General features: G+C 34.4%; 3 protein-coding genes across 4 annotated transcripts; 1 reads left to right on the forward strand and 2 right to left on the reverse strand.

Moving 5' to 3' along the window:
- Window positions 1-277: 277 nt before the first annotated feature.
- RUXF (small nuclear ribonucleoprotein F) lies at window positions 278-4,228 on the reverse strand. 2 transcript variants are annotated; one of them, XM_011103235.3, is made up of 6 exons: window positions 4,069-4,216; window positions 2,439-2,581; window positions 2,145-2,232; window positions 1,986-2,023; window positions 1,114-1,178; window positions 278-594 (listed from the first exon to the last, which is right to left on the reverse strand). In XM_011103235.3, exons 3-6 carry the CDS (start codon window positions 2,176-2,178, stop codon window positions 525-527), a joined length of 207 nt encoding a protein of 68 aa, XP_011101537.1. In that variant the 5' UTR covers window positions 2,179-2,232; window positions 2,439-2,581; window positions 4,069-4,216; the 3' UTR covers window positions 278-524. The 2 variants fall into 2 exon arrangements, with proteins under 2 accessions (XP_011101537.1, XP_011101536.1); XM_011103234.3 differs by lacking the exon at window positions 2,439-2,581 and having other exon boundaries at window positions 4,069-4,228.
- A 9,916-nt stretch (window positions 4,229-14,144) lies between these two features.
- Window positions 14,145-15,156, forward strand: LOC105179596 (uncharacterized). The gene has a single exon (XM_088882698.1). The coding sequence runs from the start codon at window positions 14,282-14,284 to the stop codon at window positions 14,936-14,938; it is 657 nt and encodes a 218-aa protein (XP_088738824.1). The 5' UTR covers window positions 14,145-14,281; the 3' UTR covers window positions 14,939-15,156.
- A 1,722-nt stretch (window positions 15,157-16,878) lies between these two features.
- On the reverse strand, window positions 16,879-26,449 carry BTR1L (binding to TOMV RNA 1L (long form)). The gene is made up of 8 exons (XM_011103232.3): window positions 26,041-26,449; window positions 23,824-24,062; window positions 23,641-23,747; window positions 19,874-20,067; window positions 18,301-18,386; window positions 17,659-17,754; window positions 17,525-17,586; window positions 16,879-17,434 (listed from the first exon to the last, which is right to left on the reverse strand). The coding sequence occupies exons 1-8, from the start codon at window positions 26,132-26,134 to the stop codon at window positions 17,347-17,349; spliced, it is 966 nt and encodes a 321-aa protein (XP_011101534.1). The 5' UTR covers window positions 26,135-26,449; the 3' UTR covers window positions 16,879-17,346.
- Window positions 26,450-26,835: the final 386 nt, after the last annotated feature.

Here is a 26,835-nt window from a genome sequence, read left to right on the forward strand (position 1 = left end):
CATCTGACTTTTTTGGCTTTATAAAATGAATAAGGGATTTAAATCCTCCATCAAATCAATTAGATTTTAAATATAATTATACTAGATTCGAAATCTTCTCGATAACCTAGTCATTTTAAATCCTTTTGAAATTCTCCAAGATGCTAGTCAAATGAATTTGAAATTCTTGATGCTCTCTTCTTGCTTATCTGTAATTTAAATTGTGAACATTTAACTTTCAGAATAATTAAATTTCGCATAATCAATCTTTTAAAACTCAAGCATAAAACCCACCAGATTAAAAATTATAAATCAATTCTTTAAACCAAATATGTCAAAATAGATGAGTACATCAATATTCTTGGATAAGAAAAAAATGCCCTTAATATAACACTCATAACATGATTCTGGACATTTTTACACGACAAAGATAGTCTCTGCTTCAGACAAGAGTACCCTTAGGTTTGATTCAAGTACACCTAATGATAGACACAAAGATCTCAATTCAGTTAGAATGTCATGATACAAAAGACACCAATCGAACCCTAGTCCTGATCTGCTTCTTCAATTTCTTCATCCTCAGGCACACCTCGAAGATATAGGACGTTATTGCATCTGAAATAAGGAAAACCCACAGAAGATCTGGTCAATGATCTGAACTAGAGAATGAAAATACTCCACACATCGCGGAGCAAACAGTGCTCCATATTGTAATGGTTAATCGGACAACTGCAAGGACAGAAACTTTTCCTGCTACATTAAAAGAGAGTTTTTTGGTTCTTGATAGTGTCAACTTTTGTATGTTAAAATAAATCAAAAGCTGAACAATCTCTGAAGTCTGAGGTAAAGAAAATGCTCATAAAATCATTTTAAAAACCTATGCTTGGCAATAGAAAACTATGCATTTGGAAATCAGAAAATGATATACTCAAGAACTAAGCAAAGAACTTATCCATAATATTTTGCACAAAGAGAATTAACCATGGAAGACAACCTGATCCAAATCTTGTAAACAAATATTCTTAAGCTGATCATGGCAAACTACGACATCCATGTACCTCAAGAATATGAATACCATAGGTACTTGGGTGACAATTAAGACAAAAAAATTAAAGTAAATGCCTGGTTCAATACCTGATCAAGATCTCTCCAAGATTTCCAGTGGATTGTCCATCAATATACTCTTCAGCATTAGCGAGCTGCCAATATACCCATTAATCACAGTAATGCTAAACATAAAACTGCTTGGTTTGAATAAATATATCCAAGGGAGCAGTACTCCCACTCAAACTCTTGTTCAGCTCCATTGATAATTAAAGAAAGTTACCCTTTTTCAGTTATATATTTCATATCATTTTCATTACTGTTCGAAGATGGTTGGAGGCATTAAAACTTTAGATACCCCTCATCCTTCACTCTCTGTGTGAATGATAATGACTCCTGTAATCCAATAGTTGCAATAACTTGATGAAATGATGCAATCCACAAGAATTGATAGAACTCCATCCATAATCTCAAACCTCATGCATCTTATAGCACATGAATGCAGGTGATCTACCACGGATTCAAATTTCAAACATTTTAAAGCAGGAGGGTCAAATGTGTGGTAGGTTGCATACACCTTTATAACAATACATCATCAAAAGATTGTTTCGAAATAGTTTCAAAAGCTGCATATCTAGAATCATGGACCGGCCAGCAGATAAATCAGCAGTCGCTTGAAATACAGCAAACAGACCAACACTGGTCTGGCCTTAAAACAGGCAAGTTCTGGCCACTACATACAAACATGAACAATATATTTTTACCACAAATGAGCCTACAATGTTAGATATATTTGCTATCTCTCGATATCATTGCAGGAGTATCACAGAGTTAAGTATTTGGTCATACTTTCAATTGAAAATCCAAATCAAGTCGATGTGTGTTTTCTCTTTTGCATTTGATCACAGCTATCGATGCATAAACATAACAAATCAGAGAATATTCAATTTAGCAATAGGTACCTGCAAGTTCATGTATGAATCCACGGAGACAAGATAACCTGAAACAGAAGCCAGAAAGAAGAAAAATCATCAACTTGTTAGAAACTTATCAAGAAATGCGTACAAATGCAGGAACAGAAATTAAAAGTTTTATTCGACAAGTGCCAGAAAGCTTGCTACCTTTGTATTCCATTCCCCATTTAAGTTTTACCATCACAGGCTTCCCAGTCAAATTGTTCAAGAAAGGCTTTGGATTAACCGGTACAGTCTGAAAGAACAATGAATAAATAAGTTTCAGAATACACAAAATGATAATCATGTCCAAAACTAAAGCTTAAATCTATGCAACATTGCAACTATATCATATGAATACAGCAACGGTTAGTCATTCCAGCATGAAGTCTCTTCCTACTCAGTATTGACAGCTACAACACAAACAGCAAAGAAAAACCAAAAAAAATGACAATTACTTGCCTTCTACAGTCCATTCATCAGCTGATGGCAGAGCATGTTCAGTCCGGCAACTATAACCCAACTGGTGAGTAGACGTAGACGTGTAGATACTATATATGTTGGAAAATTAAAGGTGAATATGGAATCCTTGAACTAGAAGACTCCTACACCAAACAAGATGGATGTTTAGTCGAAGGGGGCGTTCATAATCATGGCTTAAGAGTTCTAAGTGATCTGTCAAATGCTAGAGGTCAAATTTTACTATCAAATTCCAGTCGTTGGGTAGGCAATATCATGGATATTTAGTATGCATTAGAAATACATTCCTATATTAGATACATTAACTTATTGCATGCTATTTGTCCAGGTTATCTACTACAAGTTAGTCCCCAATTCCCCACAGTCCATGATAAAACTCTGACCTGGAATCCAAGTTCTCCTTAGTCCTGCTATTAAGTATCTCTGGCTGCTTCTTCATCCTACTCTCTTTTACATCATCTCACATCACAAGATCTCTTCAACTACCTCTCTGGATCTTCCAAGAGCTGAAACCTCCCGTTAAAATCCTAACATTGTTTGCAGCTCTTTGCGTTGTTAAATTTAGGTTATACCTTAGAAGCTTTGATGTGCACAAAGGAAAACCTGGTGGTTAACTTAGATTCACTCTTCTTCTTCACTAGCTTTCGCAGTTGGATTTCTCTCAAAACCATTATGAAATTAAGGTTCAAACAGAAATAGGTAAAACAGATTTAGGCCCGAGGAACCGGAAACAGGCAACACAACTCATCATATTCAAAACAAGAACCAATGCGTAATTTAGGCATAATACTCGTATTAAGGTGAAGATCATTTACGCTGTTGATTCTATGCATTTAAGAACCTATTTATAACAGCCCAGTCATGACAGCCACTGCTTCAGGGAAACCACTTAATCTTTACAATGCGCAGTACCTCTAGTATTTTGTAGTTATTAATCGTACTACCAAAGATAAGAGAAACTATAGTAAAATAAATGTGTTAAGGTCCCAGAGCTAAAATCCTACATGGTTACAGGGGACACAAGAATGAATGACAAATACATGTTTGGGTTCTTCATAGTAAACTCATTGAACCGGAATTTTTCTTTTTCTAAAACCACTGTTTAAAATTACAAGAGACGCAACTCTAATTCCAATTCTAAGTCTACAATCCCTTAACGGCAAATGCTATGCTTGCACAGTTAATATGATGTTTTGTAGAATCCCATTTTTTAGTGCAGGTGTCAGCACAGAAAGCCTACTGCAGAATGGAACATTTTCAGTGGGCAGATGGGAGTATATCAGCGAGACAAAAATTTAAATATATATACCACATGACAATTCTTAATTTATATAGAAACTGATAACTCAAATTAACAAATAGTTTTCAGAAAAACTAAAGCAAGTAGCTCCATAACCCAAATTTTCCAATCTGTTAACGTCAAACAATAGCCATAAATTAAACGAATCCTGGAAAACATGAAAATTTCCAGAGGAATAATTAAAAAACGAATCCGAAGTAATTTCCTTCCATCGGTTTTTTCCTATAGCAATAATCTTGCAAATTCTGAAATCTCGGAATGACTTAAAGCAACATAATACTTAACTGAAGAAAATTAAGGAGAGGGACTTACAGCCATTGCGTTGGTTGTTGCCTTCTTGGAGCCTTGGAGGGAGAGAGATTTCTTTGGTGGGCAAATGTGGGGGTTTAGGGTTTTTGGAGCGCAGAAGGGACAAATGGCGGCGTATGCCTTTTGTTTTGGGATTGTGTAAAAATATCAAGAAAAGAAAGGCTAAATTACACTTTGCACCCTATAAATAACTAAAATAGGCACTTTCCACCTTCAGAACAAATATTTGCAGATTTTCAATTTATATTGACATGTTGGATTTTCGGCACTTTTCTAGAAATCAATGGCAGGAGGAAAAAATTATAAAAACAAAAAAGATAAATTGCATAACACCCCTTTTATTTTGGTAAAATAGCGCGAAATCTTTCAATATTAATTTTATAGAAAAAAAGACTCTTGTACTTTATAAAATACAATAAAAAACTCCCCTTCTATTAAAAACAAAGGGAGGGTGATTGACACTCACCTATTGTGAGTGATTTCATTTTTTGCTTTTTTGAGGATTACTTTAAATGTACAAATATCCATTTTGCCTCTTTATTTCATATTTAAATATATTTTGAATTATTTTATTATATATCATGATGTATAGTGGCACAAGAAGGTCTAGCTTAAGGAGAATAAGGTTCAAGGCCAATTAATGCACCAACACCAATAGTCCACAAACTTAGGAAGAGGGGTACATGGACCCAAGGCACCCCTGACTCGGCCCAAGAGCACGGCCCCAATAAGGATGACTGCTCCAATGTCTAGACCTAGCCGTCTCCACGTGGCATACAGTTGGCTTGCCAAGTCTACTACCTCGTGAGCCTGGAGGATGCGGATTCAAGGGAAGTCTCTCTAGAGTTTTGGACTCCTTGACGATTGGCACTCCTAGGACTCCTTAACGACCAGGAGTCGTTGCCAGCAATAGGTCCCCCTCAATCAGAAGATACAAAGTCAAAAAGCAAATCATAGCCAAACTAACCATCCTTATCCTTCTCCTGCCGAGAATAGAGGAAAAGGTACAGACCCCTATCGACCAGGCGGGGCACCCAGGCGGGGCACTCTCCCGGCTCTACAAGCATTGTTTTTGTTCATTAAGCACTCTTTATCAAGAACTTAGCCTATTTCCTCTTTAATTCTATCATCATATCTCAATTTCTTACTATGTTTATTTTCTTTTACGATTATCTTTGTTTAAAATCAGTACTAATTTGGACGTCAAAGTGCTAATGTATTGTTTTGTAGGTTCCGTCTTCTAGGTCCTTACACACATTTCCTTAGATCCAAAACAAAAGTCCAAGTTTGTTGGACCGTGCTATTTCCGCACGCATCAATTGGCACCGTGGGGGTAACACAAAGTTGAAGACGTGAGTAACAATGGAAGCACTTATCAACACACCAAGCAAGCAAAAATCCATGGAGGTACCTACTAACACCCCGGCCTTGCAGGTCGTCTCAAGGACATCCTTGGCCCCTACCAGTGGAGCACCAACCCCAGCACCCTCTAGGCCTACAGATCCAGTGACTGAGCCTCCACGTCGCAGTACTTCTTCTGATACTTCCTTGGGGAAGTTGTCCCCATCACTCCTGGGAGCTATCCAACAAATGATCTCGACAGTCATTCGGGAGCAAGTGGCAGCACTAGTCCCACTCGCATTGCAACTTCGTCTAACGTAAACGCCCCAGAAGTAGAACGAGCCTTTGAGGAGTGCCTGTAAAGATTCAATGCCGTTGCACTGGAGGTGCCCTCCGCTGTCCAAGAGGTCAAGGCCAACGCCTTTTCCCAAGGACTCCTGGATGGAGATTTCTTCAAGTCCTTGGCTAAGATGCCCGTTGTCAATGATTAATTACTGTAACTATGTATCTTTAAATATAAAATTAGCTATGATTAAATGTACTTATTGTAATACATCGATCTATATTTGAAAATATTTTGAGCCAATTAGTCAATAGATAATAAAACAATAATTTTACAGTTTTTACTGAATCAATCCATCAAAATTCATAAAATCCAAATTTAATATAGATTTATTGCTTTATCCATCTCTAAAATATAATAAGCCCAAATTTATTATAAATTTAAATTTGAAATTCAATCATTTGTTAATTTATTTGGGGTTTTAGTCGGTAACTTATGTTAAAAAAATTGATGTGAAAATTGTAACAAATCTCATTATTATAGATAAATATTTTAAGAAGGTTGACATGGTTAACACCAATTACGAAGCGTGGAAATTGCATAGTGATGATAGAAGTGGGCAAAAGGAGGAAATGATGTTCTCCGTCAGTGGATTATGCAGTTATTCTCAAGACCTCTACAAATAGATAATATAATATATATATATATACGTTCACATGTATATAATAAAATATAATAATAAAATTAAATTCTAACGACTATTAAATAAATAAAATAAAAATTAAGCTTGAATAATTTGATTAAATTTAGTGCGAGTTGAACTTGGGTAATATTTTCTTACTAATATTATCTTTAATTATATTACGATTAATCTTTAATTATATAAATTGAACCACGACTATGTTCCACCAACAATATTGTAACATAAGCAAAAAAACATGTTTAAATTAAGAAAAATAATAAAAATCTATGATTTTCTAGACATTATCCTAAATAATTAATAATTACTCATTCAATTCCAAAAAATTGATATTTTATCTAATTTTTATTAGAACCACTACATAGAAGTAATTTTATTACTAAACGTTGTGGCACGTCGTTTCTACATATATATAATAAATATTTTTTTACGCTTTAAAATATATTATAAATAAGAGTAAAATATATAAATCAGTATATTATATTAATAAAATAAAAGAAATAAATAAATAATATTTTGTCAATTAATATAAATTTTGAAAAGTTGAATGAGTTAGTTATTTTATTATGAAGGGGCATTTTTTACTTAAAAAAAAAATAGTATGATGGTGTCATTAACAGCCGTTTGTGAGTGTTGATGGACTTTTCTTTTTATATTAGTATAAATATAGATAATTTTTATCCAACCTTATAAGTACGCGTTCTTGAGTATTTATTATTACAGTCAAGATCAAAATTGAAAATATTTCCCGTGCCTTGGCACGGATTTCGTACTAGTATATATATTTTATGTGCAGAATTTACATCTAAAGGGATGTATTAAAAATTAAATATTAAATAGTTATTTTTATACTAATTTAAATTTTTAGATGAGGTGGTGGTTTAACGACGCCCACAATTACCGTATGAAAAAGACTGACAATTTTGACCTTGCTTTGAGTGGAAACGACCTCTGTGTGTACGCGTAGAAATAATTAACAACTTTGATTATGACATATGTATATATAATTGCTTGAATGTTTATCATTAATAGTGATAGTGATGATGGTGATGAAGAATCCCATTAATCTCTTGACCTCAAAACTCCAATTTGAGATGTTATGGATGACAACCATGTCCCATTTTTTTCATTGCAAATATTGAAAAATGTTTCATGAAAAAAGAAATATATATTTTTTATCCGATAATTGTGATGCAGTGACACTTTTGGTCTACTTCGATAATTTTTCAATTAAAAATAATATTTTAAAAAAACAACACATGGGGTTGTCATGTGTCTTTTTTTCTCTGTAAAATTTGCATTTTTTGATAGAAATGTACTGTTTTTTAAAATTATTGTCTTCAATTATAATTAAAGTTAATCAATGGTGTCATTTTTTAAATTACGGGACAGAAAATGAATTTTGCACAAAAAAATAATAATATGTGTTGAGCCCATTAATATAAAATAGTTCAAAGGGATAATTATACTTTTCTTTCTTAAGATTTGGTGTAATCACGCGTAGATTCTCTATGATTTGAAAAATTACATCTAGTTCCCTAAAGTTTGCATCTATCTAACAAATAAGTTCTTCTGTTAGCCAAAATTCTTGAATTTGATGATATTAACAAAAGATCGAATAAAAAATCAAATTTTACCTTATTACTACAGCCAGATAAACCTTTTATGATCAAATTACCCTTATACATCTTCACATCTGAATGCATGTGAGGAAACATGTCTTCATCATTATAAGAGTACGTAATTTAGTCACAAAAGATTTGTTTGACCTGTAATAACTCACTCGATGGTAAGTATCAATTTCTATTCAATTTTTTCTGTTAATACCAATAAATTCAGTTAATCTTGACTATCAGAGAGACCTTTTGTTAGATAAAAGCAAACTTCATGAACACTAGACGTAATTTTTCAAATCATAAAAAATCTACATGTAATTATACTAAATATTAAAGAAACAAAGTGTAACTATTCCTAATTAAAATTAAACCCAATTAATTAATAACAACATATGTAGATCATGTGCGAGAAGTTAAATGCTATTCATGTGAATAGTTTTATATGATGAATAATTTAATTTATGATATGATTGTATTATAATTTAGTGGCTCACATTAGATGTTGCCAACTTATATATCCACACGATCATCTGTAAATAACACTATCACCATAAAAGAAATTGGAGATTTGTAACGATTTTTTTTTGGGACGGCCACATATTCTGTTACGTATTTGTAGTGGATTGGATGTGATGATATCATGAAAGGGTTCATAAAAATTTATTATTTTTGTAACAATCAAAATCGTTGAAGAATCCGTTATAATTTCTTTGTATCCGTAAAGTCGTTACAATTTGTAGCAATTTTTGTAATAATTTCCAAAATTAGGGACGGCAACTTTTCGCATTATGCCAGCCGTTACAAACACATTGCATAAACTTGGCTGTTACTTTTTCCCTATGGTTTTTGTAACGGTTTGTAGTATTTGTAACGATTTTAAGAAAAAATTAAAAGTCGTTACAATTATCGTGGGAAAAACCGCGAGAAAATGTACAATAAGAAAGTGTTTACAAAAATCGCATCAATAGAGACGACTTTTTTTATAGATGGTATTACAAATTCCAAAGGTGGATATGATAATGTCTATATTTTTTAACAGCTAATTTACAAAGGCTATATTAGTCATTCCAAAAGTCGTTAGAAAGGCCATTACAAAATATTATTTTTTTTAAAATTCAATCATTGATTTGTTCGCAGGAGCTATTCGTGAGGATGATGGAGAAACGCCAGAGACATCAAAACAGTGATCAAGACCTCCAATATCCTCTCAAGGTTTAATGGCCCCAAACAAGCAATAGGTGTGGCTGTCAGTAGCGGGCGGCCAAAAGAGGGGTCGAGTATTCGATCTCGGCTCTGAGGCCCACCACACGGTTGCTGGACCATCACAACCCAACAATTCCACTGCTCCATCGCCCTCGCCTCCACAACCGTCGTGCCCCGACCTTGATGATTGGGTATCGAAGCTAGAGGAGTGGATGCAAATGATGGATTCAACCTGGCCAGATCCTCCAGCGCCCTAGCCTTTAGCTGATCCCCAGTAGCCGACGGAGATGAGGACGACGAAGTCGCGACTTGAGGGGATGCTAATTTATATTAGGATTTCTTTTTTATTTGTAAAAATACAATGTAAAAACAATATTTTTGTTTTTGTAATCAATTATTTTTATTTTCTTGATACATGATATATTTTTATTTAATATTGCTTAATTAAGAAATTAAAATTACCTAAGTATAACAAAAATTTCAATAATTTATTTTAAAAAATAAATATTAAAAAAAATTGTCATTGTATTTGTAACGGCTTTTGAAAGATGAATTACTGTCATATAATCTTGAAGCCGTTACAAAAATCGTGCAAAAGATGATTATCAATTTTGAAAATTACCGTCCCAAAAGCCGCTACTAAAGCAGTATAAAAATAGTAATGAAGACAGATACAAAACCAAAACCAACATATGCATAAAGTGTTACAAAGACTGTTGAAAAAAGAAATCAAAAACTTGATACAAAATCGTTATAACATAATGCAAGACCGTTGCATAGTAAATTAATTGAGTCATTCCAAAAGCATATCCAAATTTAGTTTTTTTTCCATTCGACTACAATTGTAACGGTCTGGAGTGGCTGGTAAAAAGACTGTTACAAATTGTAACAATTTTCAAGCAAGTTTTTACAAATATTTTATAATGCCCAAAAAAGCTACGGTAGAGGTCTCCGTCATAAAAATCGTTACAAATTAAAAAAACAATTACAAATGAATAACGTAGCCTTTACAAAAATTGTTATTATAAAATAATTTTTTATAGTGTATTAATATTTGACAATCTTTACAGTTTGATGATTTCACGCGTAATTGGTAATAATTATTTTAGAAATATTGACAAACCCCCTTCCATATCTTGATAAACTTGATTACTAACAATTTAGTCAGTTATTTTTTTTGGTAAAATTACTCTTTTGGTCCTATAACTTTAAGTTATTAGTATTTTTGTCATGTAACTTCATTTACACATTCAGTCTTCTTGACGAATTTAGTCCTGAACATTTCGGATTTGGTCATTTTTGACAAATTTAGTCATGTATTATCAATTTTAGTCCTAACGACTCATAATTACAGGGCAAAAAATGATATCCATCACAGTGTGAAGGGGACCAAAATTGCCAACACAGAGGACTAGATTTGTCAAAAAAAGACCAAATGTGATATGTTTAGGACTAAACTCATAAAAAAAAAGACTAAATGTGTAAATAGAGTAAGTTACGTACAGGACCAGAAGTACAAACGGCCTAAAGTTACAGGACAAAAAATATAATTTTATATTTATCTTTTTTATATTGTTCATCGAAAATTATGATAATCATAAAATTTTAGTTTGGATTATTTAATAAGAGGGTGTTTTTCCATATTTATTAATATTATTTTGTAAGTACATACGCCTTATAAGACATTATAAGATGCAAAATTTCATTTTAAAAAGAATTTTTAGAATTGTTTGGATAGAATAAGATGAAGGTGATGACAGAACTCATAATATGTACTAATGCCAAACTTGCAATTAATTTAAAGAAAACTGAACTAACATGTTGGTTTTTTGGAAATAATTTGGGAATTCTTTATAATTTGAAAACAATATTTTTGAACCTCATAAGCTCTTTTCTAAAAAAATTACTAAATATTCTGCAATACTGTGTAAGATATTTGCGAAGTGATTGGTAATAATTCCCGAAAAAAGAGTTTATAAGCTTCAAAAACAAAATGTGTATGTGCTTATAAACTCTTTTGAAAAATATATAAGAGTTCTGAACTTATGTTTAACATCTCAACATATTCATTTAAATTAATCACAAATTTATCATTACTAATATATAATAAGTTGCATTATCTTATTTTCTCCGGACAATTTATTCTTAATGTAAAATTTGATATTTTATGCGCTTTTAAAACACCTTATAAAGTGTATGAATTTGTAAGATATTTTAAATAAACGAGTTATATATCTCCATTTATACAGAAAATTACTACAAAATAAAATTATAATAAAATCAGAAACATTCAAAAGAAAATGAATGCATATATGTGGTTGGGATCTTCTAAAAATTATAGAGTAAATTATATCGATAATTCTTGAATTAGATCTAATTACATAAACACCTTATGCCTTTTGCAACAAGCACACCTCTTGACACTATAGATGTAATTAGAAATACACCTCCTGTTCAATGACGACATTTTATATAAATACCTTTTTGGGTACATTACACTAATACCATCTCCGACACTGGTTTATAATTTTGTAATATATATAATATTTGTATAATTAGACCTAATATCCAACGTGGGTAATCAGAAAGGGTTCATGAGACGTGAAATGAACAAATAAACTTGTATGAAAAAAATTTAGCAAATTGCCCCCATATGTTACGAAAAATGAAGCAAATTACCCCGTATCAATGGATTAGATAGAGTGTATAATTTGCTTTATTTTTCAAAAAAATAATTTATTATTTTATTTTTTATAAAAAAATTATTTATTTCTTGTATAACAAAGAATAAATTGAATTTTTGAATGATGAGAAATCCACCAAACTTTTGATTTAACAAAGGAAGTTGAAGGGGAAGTTTCGTCCATAGAAGAAAGAGGAGATGATGATGAGGTTTTATATATAATAATTGCAAAGAAGATTATGAAGTGCAAAGTGCAAGTGAGCATGCGAGTGAGTGTGAGTGTGGTGTGGTGTGCATGTGATGTGATGTGCCCACCAAACCTACAGATTAGTTCAAGTTGGAGAAGACATTTGTCATTCATTCCTTCACACCTTTTTACATATATATGACCAAAACATGAAAACAAACCGCACTAACACCGAATTTTGGGGTTGGTGAGTTAGTGGGGGAGATGTCAAGTACAGATTTTGTTCCCCACCCCCATCCAATCTAAACTTAACACATTTTTCTTTATATGAATTTAATTACGGGAAAAATACAAATCGGTAAATGTTATAATTGGTCCGTTAAGTTTGTATTTTTAAATTATTTTAATCCCTCAAATTCATTTCTTGATATCAACATTTCGAAATTTTAGTTTTAGTCTCTTATTGATTTCATCTGACTGTTTTCCCCGAAAATATGATCGAATTTTAACTTTTTAAAGGTAAAATGGTCAATTTTGATTTGATTTTCTCATTCTGGCCGTTAAATTTGTAAATTTATCGAATTAGTCATTTTTAGACGGTGAAAAGTACTAGCTTGTGTAATTATGTTTATGGTGGAAAATGTAATGAGATGGCTAAAAATGCACTGTGGTATTAAGTACATATTGTATGTAAACTAACTGTCGTAGAAAATAATGTATGTGATGTAATAAAATGAATTTGTTTCAACTAAAATAGCCCCCCCCCCCCCCCCCCGCCCCTTAAATAGTTGAAAAGTGTTCTTGTTTGTTCGAGCGATGAAGTTCCCGGTGAAGAACACGGCCATATTGTGCAAAACAACCTCGATGTGTAATTTGTTGTTTGGATGCTAAATGTGCAAGTTTTTCTGAAAAATACATTAATTTGTCTCAAAATACGGTCTGACCGTGTTTAATTTTTTATTTTAAAAAATAAATAAATATAATGATAAAATTGCCCCTATAGACTAAGTTATCTGTCGGCCACATTACCATTTTTCAGCCATATTTCCAGAGAGAAATAGTTGGATGGATCAGATTGAGACAAAAACTAAAGTTTAGGGACACTAAAGTGAAAAAATGAACTTGAGTAACTAAAATGCTTCTAAATACAAACTTAAGAGATCGATTATTCTATTTACCCGACACAAATTGTATCGTATTTATAATGAAATATATATTATATATTTAAATCCTACAGTATTTTTGATACGATATTCCACACATCTTTTGATTCAAAGTTTTTGTATGTATAGGTTTAGTGAAATGTCGACGATAAATAAGTAAACTACATCAGTAGTGAAATTCAATTACATCGTGCTGATATGATGTGTTATTTATAAATAAAATTCAGTATTTGTATTATATTTGATGCATATGAAAATTTTCTCTTATATTCTATTAATAGTATCATGTTTCAATATAAAAAATCTCATATCCTATTATTTTATCCATATTTATTATTATTTTTTTTCTTTATTCGAACTTCCTATACTAATAAAACTCTTTCCTAAAGATGAAATTTTTTGTCAAATTTGTCTTCAATTTAATATGTATATATATATATATAATGTGATGTTTACTAACTTGCAACTATAATGCTTTGTAATAACTAAATCTAATCTCATCTAATTAATCAAGTTATTTGACTTGTAATCTATATAAATATACATATATATATATATATATATATAAAAGTGATGAAATGTGAAAAGAAAACAAAGTGGGAAATGCAGATGTAGAGGCATTGATTGGTCCTGCCCTTCCTCAAGTCAAAGTGGGACAAAACTTTATTGTCCTAATATGAGAATTTGCATGAGAAAAAAGATGGACAGGGAGTCGTCCACTCCACCACCATTCCCCATACCCCCCCAACCACACCACTATCTCTTTTCTAGCTCTTGTAATGAATCCCATTAGACACGTTTACATTTTTGTCAATCTTTGTAATTTAATGAAATATACTCAATCAAGAAGCTACTAGAAAGCCATGCAACTTTGCTAAAGTTGAGGTTGTGTACTCCTATAAATAGGGACCTTACACCAACGTTTTTGTGCATGAGTGAATTACAATTTGAAGTACTACACATTCTCGAGATAGGCAAGAGTTGATATATTTTTGGGTAATATATATTGTTGCTACTAGTATATTGTGTGTGTTTGGAAAATGGCCCGGCATTTGAAGGTTGTGAGTGTTGCATTCTTGGTCATGTTGTTTGTGGACCTTGCATTGGGAGCTAGGGTCGGGAAGGCAGTGGGGAAGGGAGGAGGTGGAGGAGGAGGAGGTGGTGGTGGTGGAGGTGGTGGTGGGGGGAATGGGTCAGGTTCAGGGTATGGGTCGGGGTATGGCTCTGGGAGTGGCTCTGGATATGGAGCTTCGGATGATGATGGGGAGTATTATGAGAAAATTGGAGCTGGTGGAGGGGGAGGAGGTGGTGGCGGTGGTGGAGGAGGAGGAGGGTCTGGTATTGGTTCTGGGTCTGGATATGGGTCTGGATCCGGGTCTGGGTATGGATCAGGGTACGGGTCGGGTGGAGGTGGAGGAAAAGGTGGGGGTGGTGGAGGTGGAGGTGGCGGAGGCAAAGGAGGAGGTGGTGGTTCAGGGAATGGTTCGGGCTCAGGATATGGAAGTGGTAGTGGCTCTGGATATGGAAGTGGAAGTGGGGTTGGAAAGGGTGGCGGTGGAGGAGGAGGAGGAGGAGGAGGAGGCGGAGGCGGTGGAGGGGGTGGTGGAAATGGTGGGGGCAATGGGTCCGGGTACGGCAGTGGATCAGGTTACGGTTCCGGGTATGGTGGTGGAGATGGGGGATGGGAAGAACCATGAGACATGAGGCTTCATTTTCCTGCACATAAATTTACTACTACATGGGATTTTAGTAATATTCTTGCAATAAAATTGCATGGCTTCACGAACTTCAGTTGGTGAGCTTTGCATGTATAATTTTACTCACTACATATTGCAATTTTCCTCATATTATATTGTTATTGTCATCATTGTTATACCTCGTACTACGCAATAAATATAATATTTTCCTTTTTTTTTTTTTTGAATTTTCATGGTGGAATCATAGCCGCTATTTTAGATCCCATCTAAATCTTATATTTGTGTATTTCACATTTTATGTATGTGAAATTATTGTAAATGAATAAACTGAAGCAATAGGATTTTGGAGAATTAAAGAGCATTAATAAACCGTAAAAACTCAATCTCCACAGAAGTTAATGAAATAAATAGATGGTCATGGATTCTACAGTCCCAAGCTATGGGAGGACCGTTGATATATATGCATATATTATATAAGCATATATCTCTAATCAGTACTATCTTTTGAACCGTTGATATATATAGCACTATATGAAATCTGATAAATTCCTTCAAAATTTAAAAAGGGTTACGGTCGCAAACATGTATAAGTATATTGGCAATTGGTTTATTAAGATATTAGTGCAATATTACAAAAATAAGTCTACATACAGATATATTTATTAATTCTTAATATCTATTTTTGAAGATATACTAAAGAATAATTCATTCAGTTGTAGAAATACATGCGACGAACAATGGATCGGGAGGCAATGCCATAATGTGTTGAATGCGGTGTAAAATAAGTAATTTATCCGACGCATCAAACTTTGTAATATTGCAAGTTATTGACACGAATAATCAGAGTATTCAGTCTCTACCATTTGTGATTTGTTGGATGCATTATGTATACAACTACTTGAACCAATTTCAGAATTGATAATGAAATCACATTGACCAAACGCCCACACTAAAGACCTTCACACCTGAGAGCTGCCCAACCACCATACATCATTTGCATAGGTTGTCTACACAAACTCCTCAAGAGATTTACGAGATAACTTTCTGTTGAAACCAAATTTGACCGACCACGTACATGTGATAAACCACTTACCGAATAATTGATCATTCTGCGAAATTGCGTGTATAACACATTCGTCACTTGTTCATCCACACATGAACGAGACAACCTAAACTGTTAACCAGATGGGTTCATGGTAAAGATAAACACAGGTAAATAGACGTCTCATGTTCAACGTTCAACATCTATCAACCAAAGCTGATGATCACCAAATGACAAGTTGGCATCCAAGATTATGATAACCAAGCCCGATCATGGCTATCCTTCTGATAACTGAATTCTTGAATCCAACAAAGATCTCAGAACAAGCAGTGAACTCAACCACAAAAATCAAGATAACCAATTTGCTATTCAAGCTCATAATAAATGTTGGTGTAGGGAAAATGAGAACAGCAATGGGAACTAGTAATGACACCACCAGATATCAAAGTTCAAATTCCAGCACAACTTTCAACAAAAAGGGAAAGAACAGTACAGCTTGAGTACACTAGGCTCTCAAATGAGAGCTCTTGAGAGGAATGAATCAGTATTTGTAATTCACAGTCAAGTAATCCTACAATAAGACACAAAAAATTAATACACAGGGGTAATGTGAAGCTATCAAATAATAGCTAATGAATGGTTAACAAGCGATTGTGACTTTTGGTAACACTACAAAGTACAGACTACCGCGATTCATCTGATGTAATCATCTTAAATTAAAACTAAAAAGTTACCACCAATAATGGAAGACTTGTGAGTGTAAATGCAAAAGATAATAATTCTACAAATATCAGTAGAATGGTTTATAAAACATGAGTTCCTTCAGGCATAGGAACGTGTGCGTTTGTATGTGCAGCTGGTCTTAGAAATCACAGACTACAATGCAGAAAAGATCCAATTGTTGAGCCATCAACAAGTAAATTTCTCGCATCTCTTTATTTATGCCAGGTGACTAATGATGCTTATATGCATCACAGTGCAGGGCATTAAGGAAAGAATAGTAACACTAACATGTCAAAGGCATAATCAGAATCCTCTAGTCTAGATTTAGCGAATATGTCACTTGGGCATAACAAATTACACCAGTATACAGACGGGGAACATTAAATGCTTATATTTGGTCAATGGAAGCAATTTTTTTTCAGCCAGCGTCAAATGCAACATTTTTCCTGCCATCAGTTCTAGATAACGGTACTCTTCAGTGAAACTTATATCCATCCTCTTGCTTGAATCAGATCATTCGCTTAATTTCACCATAATAAAAGATATGGACAAATCCAGGATTGGCCAAACGCTGAACGAAATTCCAGGTCATCCAAGACTAAAAATCTTAACAAGATTAGATAAGAAGTTGAGGACTACTCCGTCATCTCTCAGCAACTGAAGCAACTTTCCGTGATATCATGGACTCCGCTATACGAACTGATCTTTGAGACCCTGTGATGGTGACTTTCCTGCAAGAAGGAGCAAAGGAACGAAGACATTGCTTTCTTATTACACACCCAAAACATTTGGAAATGCCAGCCATTTTCATCTGCCCTTACCTATTCGATGTCCCAGACATGAAATCACCCCTATCAGAAATCTTTATCCTAGCTCCACTAAGCTGTGGGACAAACAAGCACGTAGTTGGTAAACAACCACATGAGAAGGACAAAACGAGAACCTAAATACATACCTGACTGATCTCCATAATACTCCTTCCACCACGTCCAACAACTAAGCCAACATGTTCATCTGCAATACCAATAGTAACCGAACTGCTTCTATCTTCCTGCAGTAGCACATTGCACTCACGACTCAGTAAGTCACACAAACAGAATATGAGAAACTTGGAAGGAGGCTAAAATGACATCTCTATCCCGGCAGTATAATCAAAACCTTAAAAACATTCAGGAGAAACTGAACCGCAGAAGCAAGTAAACAGTTACCATAGTTACAGTTTGATTATGCAGATTGCAACTCTAAAGCAATTCTACAATAAGATGTAATAATAATCCCAGTCAAATAAAACAGGGGAAAGGAGAATCCATTAGAAAATAACATGAGAGGAGGACCAGTAGGTTTTCCTCAAAAGCCCACTGCTACCGTAAGAGTGCACATTTAAAGCCACGATTTCATAATCAGCTACTTGTAAGCCATTACAAACGTATTTAAATAAGCAACAATCTATGCATGAACAGGAAGTGAGTCAAAAAGTGGGTTAGTTGTGGGGCTAAAAAGTAAAAAACACTTCAGAAATAAAAAGAAGCCAACAAAGCAAACAGCTAGCAACACGACAAAGAAATATTCATCAAAATTATAAAAGATAATCACACACCTTGTTTGGAACCCTGTTGTTCAGGTACTTCCCTCCAACTCCAACCCCATTTGGTGGTCCATAGTTCATCCCACTGTACATAAGTGCTGGAAAAGGAGGTTACATGAAATGACTAACCATTAACTTTGAGAAACAGTTAAACATTTAATAGATAAAAACATCCAAAACAAATAAAAGACAAATAAAAAGGATATAACCTTTCAATCTTTTTCACTCCAGATTACATTATAGGTTTTCTTGAAAATACACAGTTTTGCTTAAGTACTGAACTCGCCGCAATTACCTTGACAAACACTGCCAGGTAGCCGTCTAACTGGTATGAGCTATATTGAAAAGGCCACAGCTTTTATCCATATCAGAACTTATAATGGCAAAATGAATATCCAACATCTTTGATATTCTTTCACTTCCAGTTGATTTAAATTCCATAACCGATGACAATTGAGAAAAAGTGGTAGTTCATATCAATGTCATATTTACAACAAACTAGCTGCTACAAGAAAATGATCATGTTAAAATATCAAAGATGTTAAGCATGTAACCCATACTGTAGTTTCTTTTCTTGTCAGTGAAGATTCTAACATACTTCATTGGGTGATTCAAACTGCTATCAAGTAGTTGTATTGGGTACTTTGTTCATGGTGCACCAGACATTCTAATAGAGCAGCCAGCCTCCTGTTTCATTAGTTTATCACTCCTCATCGATGGACTATGATATGCTGAAGATGTTGACTTATGGAACTTGAGTTTGTTATACTTTCTCCATTCCATGTTTTACAGGCCCAATTTGACTGATATGGAATGTTATATGAGAGCTGTAGAGGAAAATGTTTTGTATAGTTTTATCACCTTTTCACCTCTAAAAATAGTAGTTGAGAGTTGGTGGTATGTCATAATTACTTTTAAGTGAGTTGGTAGATCTTTTGGGGGCTTTTGAGAAATAGAGATTTAGTCCTGCCATTTTAAATGAAAGTAGCGCAATGAATTTGGAACAGAGGCATATGTAATGCATATGCTAGTGACCTGTTGGACAAGTCAAGAAATAGATCAGATCAATTGTTTAAATACTACTAAATTGCAAAAGCACTAATCAGATTTGTGAAACTTGCAACTCAATCAGATCTTTCTCAAGACTAGATACTTCTTTATTGATTCAAATGATGACTGTCAATCTTCCTTGTTCACAGTTGTTTTTCACATTTCTTTGACATGACCGGTAGTGTTCTTAGAATGTTTTTTCTACTGTTTTTGTTGAATAAAAGCATGTTCGTCTACAATTAAGTCAGTGGTGCAACCATCTGTAAAAGAAGATCTTACTAGTTACACAATCTAACTTCGACTAGAATGGCTGATTCAAGAAACTAATATCTGGATCCTTGCTGTAAGGGAAATAGCTAAAATTGTTGACAGTGCTGAAGATTGCTTGGGTATAAAATAATATGGAAGAGATATGGTAAATCACACTTAGAAAATGCAAAAGGGAAGGAGACAAGTTACACTTGGAAAACTAGTACCTAAATAAACGCCAACAAAATGAAAAGAAAAAGAATAAATTTCATTTGGCAACTAATACCTGGATAAGGGAATGGAGCATTAGCAGACTGCTGATAATATGGGTCCTTCACCAATTTCAGTAGGACCAACTCAATCGCCCGCATTTGTTCTCCTAAAGTACCAGTCACTGTCACTAACCTATCGTGCAACCCAGGGTAATAGATATCTTGGGGAGATATCTTAATGTCAGCTCGGGAGTCCTCAATCAATGACCTGTTCCAACAATTATATGAAGACACAGGAACATTCAGATTAATAAGTGTGAATGGCTGAACATAACAAATAACCATTCAAGCACGTTTTATTATGTGAGTGCCAGTATATCTTTATGCACATATGTCTTAAGCATCACACCAAGAGAAAAATTTCAGGTAACATCAGATTTCTGCTTCACTTTGATCAAGGAAAAAAACTAGCTATTTATGCTGATTGACTTGAGACAGTATGGCCATTTTTGGGATTCTCAAAACTCTTTACCGTACGATAAGAGGAAACATTACATTCATTTCAAATCTGTGAAATCTTAGGATATAGCACACCCAAACTAGTGTCATTACTCGACTAATAAAAGATCACAAGAACCATGGGTAATTAGAGATAAATAAAAGCCACATTTTTCCTAGTTAGGATGTAGAAAACCATTTTACCAAGAACTCAGTTCCACCCACCAAGACTTACAAGACAAACATAAAGCCAAGTACTCTATCAAAATATTTACTCACTAAACAAAATGCAATGGAAGTGCGACCAAGAATAGGTGCCAAAGTTGCAGTGAAAGATCAGGAGAAAACCAATTCAATAGCACTTACTTCATCCTTACACACATCCTAAAAGAAAAGGGAGAAAAGCACAAGGTTTCGGGGATTGAATAACTTGTAATTTATATTCATCCTCAAAAGAATTACAGATTTCAATTGGTATACTCACCATTTGTAGGTTTCAAGGAGGTCGGCATAGTTCAACACAGTTTTCCTTTTAGGTTAAAGGTACATTCCTATTTGAGTAAATAACAGACATGAATTCACCCATAGCTACAGCAGCAGTGAGCAACAAAGTAGTGAAATGATATCCATTTTGAAGATTCTCTGTAAGTTGTACTTAAATCTCGGTTCATAATAGATTGCCGGAAAACACACTTTGCAAGAAACAAATATTCAGGCTCAAACATTTGCAACTGCTGGAACAAAAAGTGCAGAAGTAAATTCTCTTTTCAGCATTTAGGTTCAGGTAGCTAATTGTTAGATGAAGCTCCAAAGCAGCAAAAGAGTACATCAGTGTCAATTGCCAAATGCAACTTTTAGAAAGCATACATAATTTTTCCCTGAAGGGTGATAGCAATTGCAGCACATAAACAGTGACTCATTAATTATAGCATATAAGCTAAGCTACTGCAAGAACATGCAACCAAGAGGCAAGATCAGAAAAGAGAAAATGCGATGATGAATTTAAGTCATTCCCTTCAGTGGCCATTAGCAAACAGAAATCTTAAAGTAGAAACAAACCCAAACAGTTACATCTTAACAGCATGCAGTGCACCTGTTCATATGGAGACAAGAATATAAGGCATTCTTGCAATATTATTGCTATAACGTTTTAATTAGCTAGTAACCACCTTGAGTTTACAAATATAATATTGAGTCACAGGTAGAATTGCAAATAATACTAGACAATCGAGGATGACCACTTCAAAATGCATCAAGTTATGAGATATGCAAGCATCCAAAAACTTTGCCTGGCCAAACTCGGCCCACCCTTAGCATGTTTCCAGATGGTCTGAATAGGGCAGCAACAACCCCCACCACCCTCCCCCCCCCCCCCCACAACCCAATAATGAATGCATCTCCACGCCCAAACTCCCCCAAACCCGTAAAATAATGCATATTATTTACTGGAATTTTCCTCCAGGCTTCATGGATACACAATGGCCCAAGTTCAATAGATTGTACTTAATGATCTTGAACACAAATTTAAACCCGGTAAGAAGTTCCATTGCGTCAACGGGAAAACACATGTCACGATATTTTGAAAGCTTCGGACTCAAATAGCCACCGGTCATATTTAAATTTCATGAGAAGAAAGAAAGAAAATATATGACAAAATGACTATGAAGGACAGTCTCATACAATACTTTCAAAAAGACCAACATATTTAAATTAAAAGGTAAAATGTAGCTCTAATACCAGCAAATAATCATAAACTATTAAGTAAAGAAACTAACCCTATGGCCCTGTACCTGCCAAGAGAATTTGCTAAGCCTTTTCAAGCTCAAACTTGACTCGCAAATTAATCTTCTTTTTATATGCTCAACCTCTCTATTACAAATAGTTCGTATGGACTCACACTGAAGCAGGCTTCAAGCCAGCTCGCCTGAACCAGTAATCCCAGTGCCTACAGTTTACAAGAATCTCTATATTCTCATGTTTAGTTAAGTTAATTCCAACATGTGAGAAGTTGCCATCACATTTAGCTCCTCCGTGGCAAGCTAAAATAGCCACTTGTTATAAAAGAGCCCGATTAGACTTTAGGAGGGGAAAAATGGTCGAAGGGCCGGAGACCATTATGGAGATGTTATGACTGTTTTCTCTCCCATGCTTGGCCGTCTTCAAGTAATGAAAGTTCTTTTTTTCCAACCAACCGTTAACTTTTTTATTTCCATGATGGCCCCATATTACAGAACTTCTAAGTTGGTGTGGTTCAGAATTTCATGCTCCCCAGTATTTGGCCACAAACAGGTTAACTTTCTCCATTGATCATGTTTATAATAAAGACCACAGATTAATGGGTTAAGGGCCTGCCTCCCTTTCTCATTCATCATTAAAATTGTCAGTTGTTGCGCCCATCGTCTCATCAACTTCAATGACTTTCACGTGAACACACTGTAAAGCTAATAGAAGAATTTTACCAACTAATGAGTTGGAAACAGTTAAGAACAGCTACAAGGAGAAGATGTGACTATGTTATGAAATTTGGTAATCCAGTAAATTCTCTTGCCATTTTCGCTGATGGTTAATGTTGACATCTCTCTTATCCATACTGAAACAACCATTTCTCAAACTCAATTCTGCACTACTTGTTTAGAACAAGAAACACGCATTAGTCTCCAGCCTAGAAAACTTTCTGAAACCACCAGCACCAGCTATGCTGGTCAAATGATTTATGTACCAAGATCCCACCAAACAAGAAAAAGATCACGTCATACGGTCACATAACTTTTTAAGTGCTGGGATGCTAAATGATAGTTTTACAATTCCCTACTTTCTGTGGATCTTTGCAAGCAGAGCAAGAACGAAAAGCTGTACTTCCAGAGGCTCTATGCTTCTTCTTTAGAACTCCAATTGTTCAACAGATCCATTGTAATTCCTAGTCAAGCTACGGAACAAGTTAAGAACTTTTGTGACTGAGAATACAGAAGACAAGGTAAAGCCACCATCCACAGTTTGATTATTTCAAATTCACAATTGCAAATAGAGGAAACACTAGTTATCGCAGCATTTGAATGAGGAAATCAAATCAATACAAGCAAACATCATTCATAAAGCAATAAATTGAATACACTTTTTTCTGCAGCCTAAAACAGAAAATCAGAATAGTTAAGATTAAATGTGTTGGAATAGTCAAGAACAAAGTTCAGTTCAGTTTGAGAAGAATGTAAAATGAGCCAAATTGATAATTGGAGACCACATGTTCAACAAATTAGCCTTTAATTTACATAAACTGAAATCTACATTGATTAAGTATGCCTTTAACATCAACGAGGAGAATTCTAATACAAACAAGCAGGCTTACTTTATAATGGCTCCGCCCTTCCCGATTATTCCACCACACGAGCTATTGGGCACAACCAATCTAATTTTCGATTCTGGATCCATTTCACCTCCGTTCTCAACGTAAAACTAGCAAACAGAAAACATCTCCTTAACAATATATTCATATGCTTATCTGGGAAAACGATTAAAATCACTATGTCACCTCATCCAGCAATTTAGAAAGAATGAGATCAACCGCCTTTAATACGTCATCAACTGTTCCAGAGACCATGACAATCCTATCAGATGTGCCGGGAAAACACTCATAGCTGCGTGACAACTGGACCCGTGCTCCAGATTGTGACTGAATGTCATTTATTGTTGAGCCACCCTTTCCTATTACAGAACCAGCTTCAGCATTTGATAAAAGGAACCTAAGATGAGTGCCCTTATCTTCATTGCCTGTGCAATATCAACAAGAAAGAAATTTTAAACAAATAGAGGGGTAAAGAGATGTCATTAGGAGCAGTTATCAGAAAATAATGAAATATGCATCCATAAAATGAAGTTGAAGGAGTGAACGTAATCATGTTTCACTACAATCTTAGAGCATCCTTTTGGACTTTAAGTTTCTTTTTCGAAAATACAAAAACATATAGCAGGAGATTTGGTTCCAACCTACAATGAAAATCACCATCAGAAGAAGTAAGATAGCCCTTGGAGCAACAGATTTCTCATTGCATTTTTCTAGTCATTCAACAAATAGTCCAATGTATTATGCTACAGAATAGGGCAAATTTGGAAGTTTGCTCAAGTTTAATAAAGGACTTCCAGCCCTCATATAATCCAGATTCCAGATACTAAGAATAACACCAAAGAGCAGGGATGCATACCTTATGCAAAAAAAAATTGAACTTTTTGCTCACACCAAATTGTTATGTTGCATAGACATGAAATCTCACTAACAGATTAAGATACACAACCAGAATACTTGTTTTCACATAAAGGAACTGTTCTCCATTATGGTGCCGTTCCAAACAAAACGTAAAACTATAAAATAGAGTAGCTTTAGTACATAAAGCTAAATCATTTGAGTCAGGTAGACGTGAAATTCAAGGCATAGTAATTGACAAATGACCAAAGCATATCATTGTAAGACTGGAATTAGAGGTCCAAGAGAAAATAGTGTGCAAGATATGTAATGCATGAAGTTGATCGAAAAACAAATCCCCAGAATAAATCTTGAGAAGCTAAGTAAAAGTTCCAATACATGAGTAGTGTAGTCTAGCTCCAAAAAGATTATACTCCGAACCAATATACTATAATATTTCTGTATTCAGATTTTCATGCATTTGAAGGCCTCGAAAGGAATGACATGACCAGACTAAGTTCTGTCTCTATATCTGATATGCAGTTCCACCTGTCGCATGGCAGTTTCTCATTCTTTCAGGAGTAAAAGCCCATTGCAATTTAGAATTTAACAGAAAGGCCCCGGCAGTCACACTAAATTTGCCCGCGATCAGATAACAGATAAAGTTTATATAATTAAAATAGCTTAACTGCAAAAAATGCCAAGAAAAGTTAATGATACAATTTTCAATTACAAATTGAAAGTCGTGTCTCATTCTCATTTTGACTCTCTCCAATTTTCCTCCCAAAGTTTGACGATATCCTCTCCTTACCCCAATAGATCCAATTTTTTTTGGTTACAGATGATAATTAATTAAATATTCAGGGGCAAACAAAATGATACAAAGATCTCATGTCAGAATTGGAGCAATAAATATAAATTAAATAACACAAATGATATTCTTAAAGCACAAATGGTTTTTCCCTGACAAAACAAAAAGCAAACTTTCTAACATCATAATAAATGTAATAAACTCACCTCATAAAACTGCAGAAGGATGAAAAACTTATCACTATTCCATTAGCATAATGGTTTAGCAATCAAATACCAAAACTTAAAAGCAATGCTTTACTGAAGCAATATATTCTAACTTAAGTGTTAGTAATAGATTTCTAAAGATAAGTTGGTCCCACCAAAAGCTCTCATTTAGTTTCAGGAAATCATTGTTAAACCAGTTTCAGCATCCAAAGCTGCACGCTTACAACAACGGTAATAATCACTAAAGTCCACCAAACAAACTTCGGTCTGATAAGCCAAAATTTTCACAAAATCACGGAAGCTAAAGATTACTAGGGTTTCAACCACAATAATTATCACGTACAACAAGCATAATATTAACCAGGTTCGCATTGTACACTGTACGCTGGAAAGCGATAAAGGCAGTAAATAGAAACCAATTTCCATATCGAAAAATCATTTTACCGACATAGCATATCCAGGACCACAGATCTTCACAAACGGAAACCCCGCATTTATGCATGTAAAATTATGAACACATTTCCACAAATGCGTCAACAAAGAGGGAAATACCCGGAGGCGGAGTCGATTTGCGAGGCGAAGACTGAGTTTGGCGAACCTCAGACGACGGCCCATTGCGCACAGATTCACTTCCTTCCATTGCCATGCTTTTGGCGTATATATCTGCTTATGCTATAATTATAAATATACGGGTATATGTGTATACGACGCGTGCGTATGTAGACAGAGGAGGTCAGAGCATCTGAAACCTAGAGAGAGAAACCCAATGTGATGTGTTTAGATTGTTTCATGTGTGTATAGGCTATAGATACAGTCCGGTGTGTATGTATAGAGAGAGAGAGAGAGAGAGGGAGAGAATTAGAAGGCGTTTAGGTGTTGAAAGAGCCGCGTAAACTGGAAATTGAGGAAGGGGTTTGAAGAATGAGCTGAGCTGTTCGAGAAGGAGGGCTCGAGCGTGTCCTCTCCGGTGTCATATCCTGCAGTGTTTCCATTTTTCACCGTAAGTGCTATTTCTAACTACTGAAAATACTTAATTTTGTTAAGTCTAAAAAGTATAGAAATAATACGGACGATAAAACTCTTTTTCATTGTTATTGTATAGTTTGATATTATTAATCTTTTCTTTGCACATTCGACTGTTTAATTATTCATATTCTGATAATGGTGAAGAGTAAACTTATTTTTTTTATATTGTTAGAGACAGTGTGTACGTCTTGAATTTATTTTTAGAAATAATTTAAAATAAGTGTTGTATCTTTGATGTTGTATCTTTTGGGACAAAAATCGTTGTTTATTATCAAAACATGTTATTTTTATATATATTTTGTAATATATATGTATATATAA

The sequence above is a fragment of the Sesamum indicum genome, linkage group LG7, assembly GCF_026168435.1.
Source record: "Sesamum indicum cultivar Baizhima isolate 11 linkage group LG7, ASM2616843v1, whole genome shotgun sequence".
Lineage (NCBI taxonomy): Eukaryota > Viridiplantae > Streptophyta > Magnoliopsida > Lamiales > Pedaliaceae > Sesamum > Sesamum indicum.

Coding starts and splice junctions, on each gene's coding strand:
- LOC105179596 (XM_088882698.1), top strand. CDS start 14,282: ATGGCCCGGCATTTGAAGGTTGTGAGTGTTGCATTCTTGGTCATGTTG.
- RUXF (XM_011103234.3), bottom strand. Junction 2,024..2,144: donor ATGGGGAATGGAATACAAAG/GTAGCAAGCTTT, acceptor CTTCTGTTTCAG/GTTATCTTGTCTCCGTGGAT. Junction 1,179..1,985: donor ATTCATACATGAACTTGCAG/GTACCTATTGCT, acceptor GTATATTGGCAG/CTCGCTAATGCTGAAGAGTA.
- BTR1L (XM_011103232.3), bottom strand. CDS start 26,134: ATGGCAATGGAAGGAAGTGAATCTGTGCGCAATGGGCCGTCGTCTGAG. Junction 23,748..23,823: donor TTTCTAAATTGCTGGATGAG/GTGACATAGTGA, acceptor TCTGTTTGCTAG/TTTTACGTTGAGAACGGAGG. Junction 17,587..17,658: donor GTATTATGGAGATCAGTCAG/GTATGTATTTAG, acceptor TTTGTCCCACAG/CTTAGTGGAGCTAGGATAAA.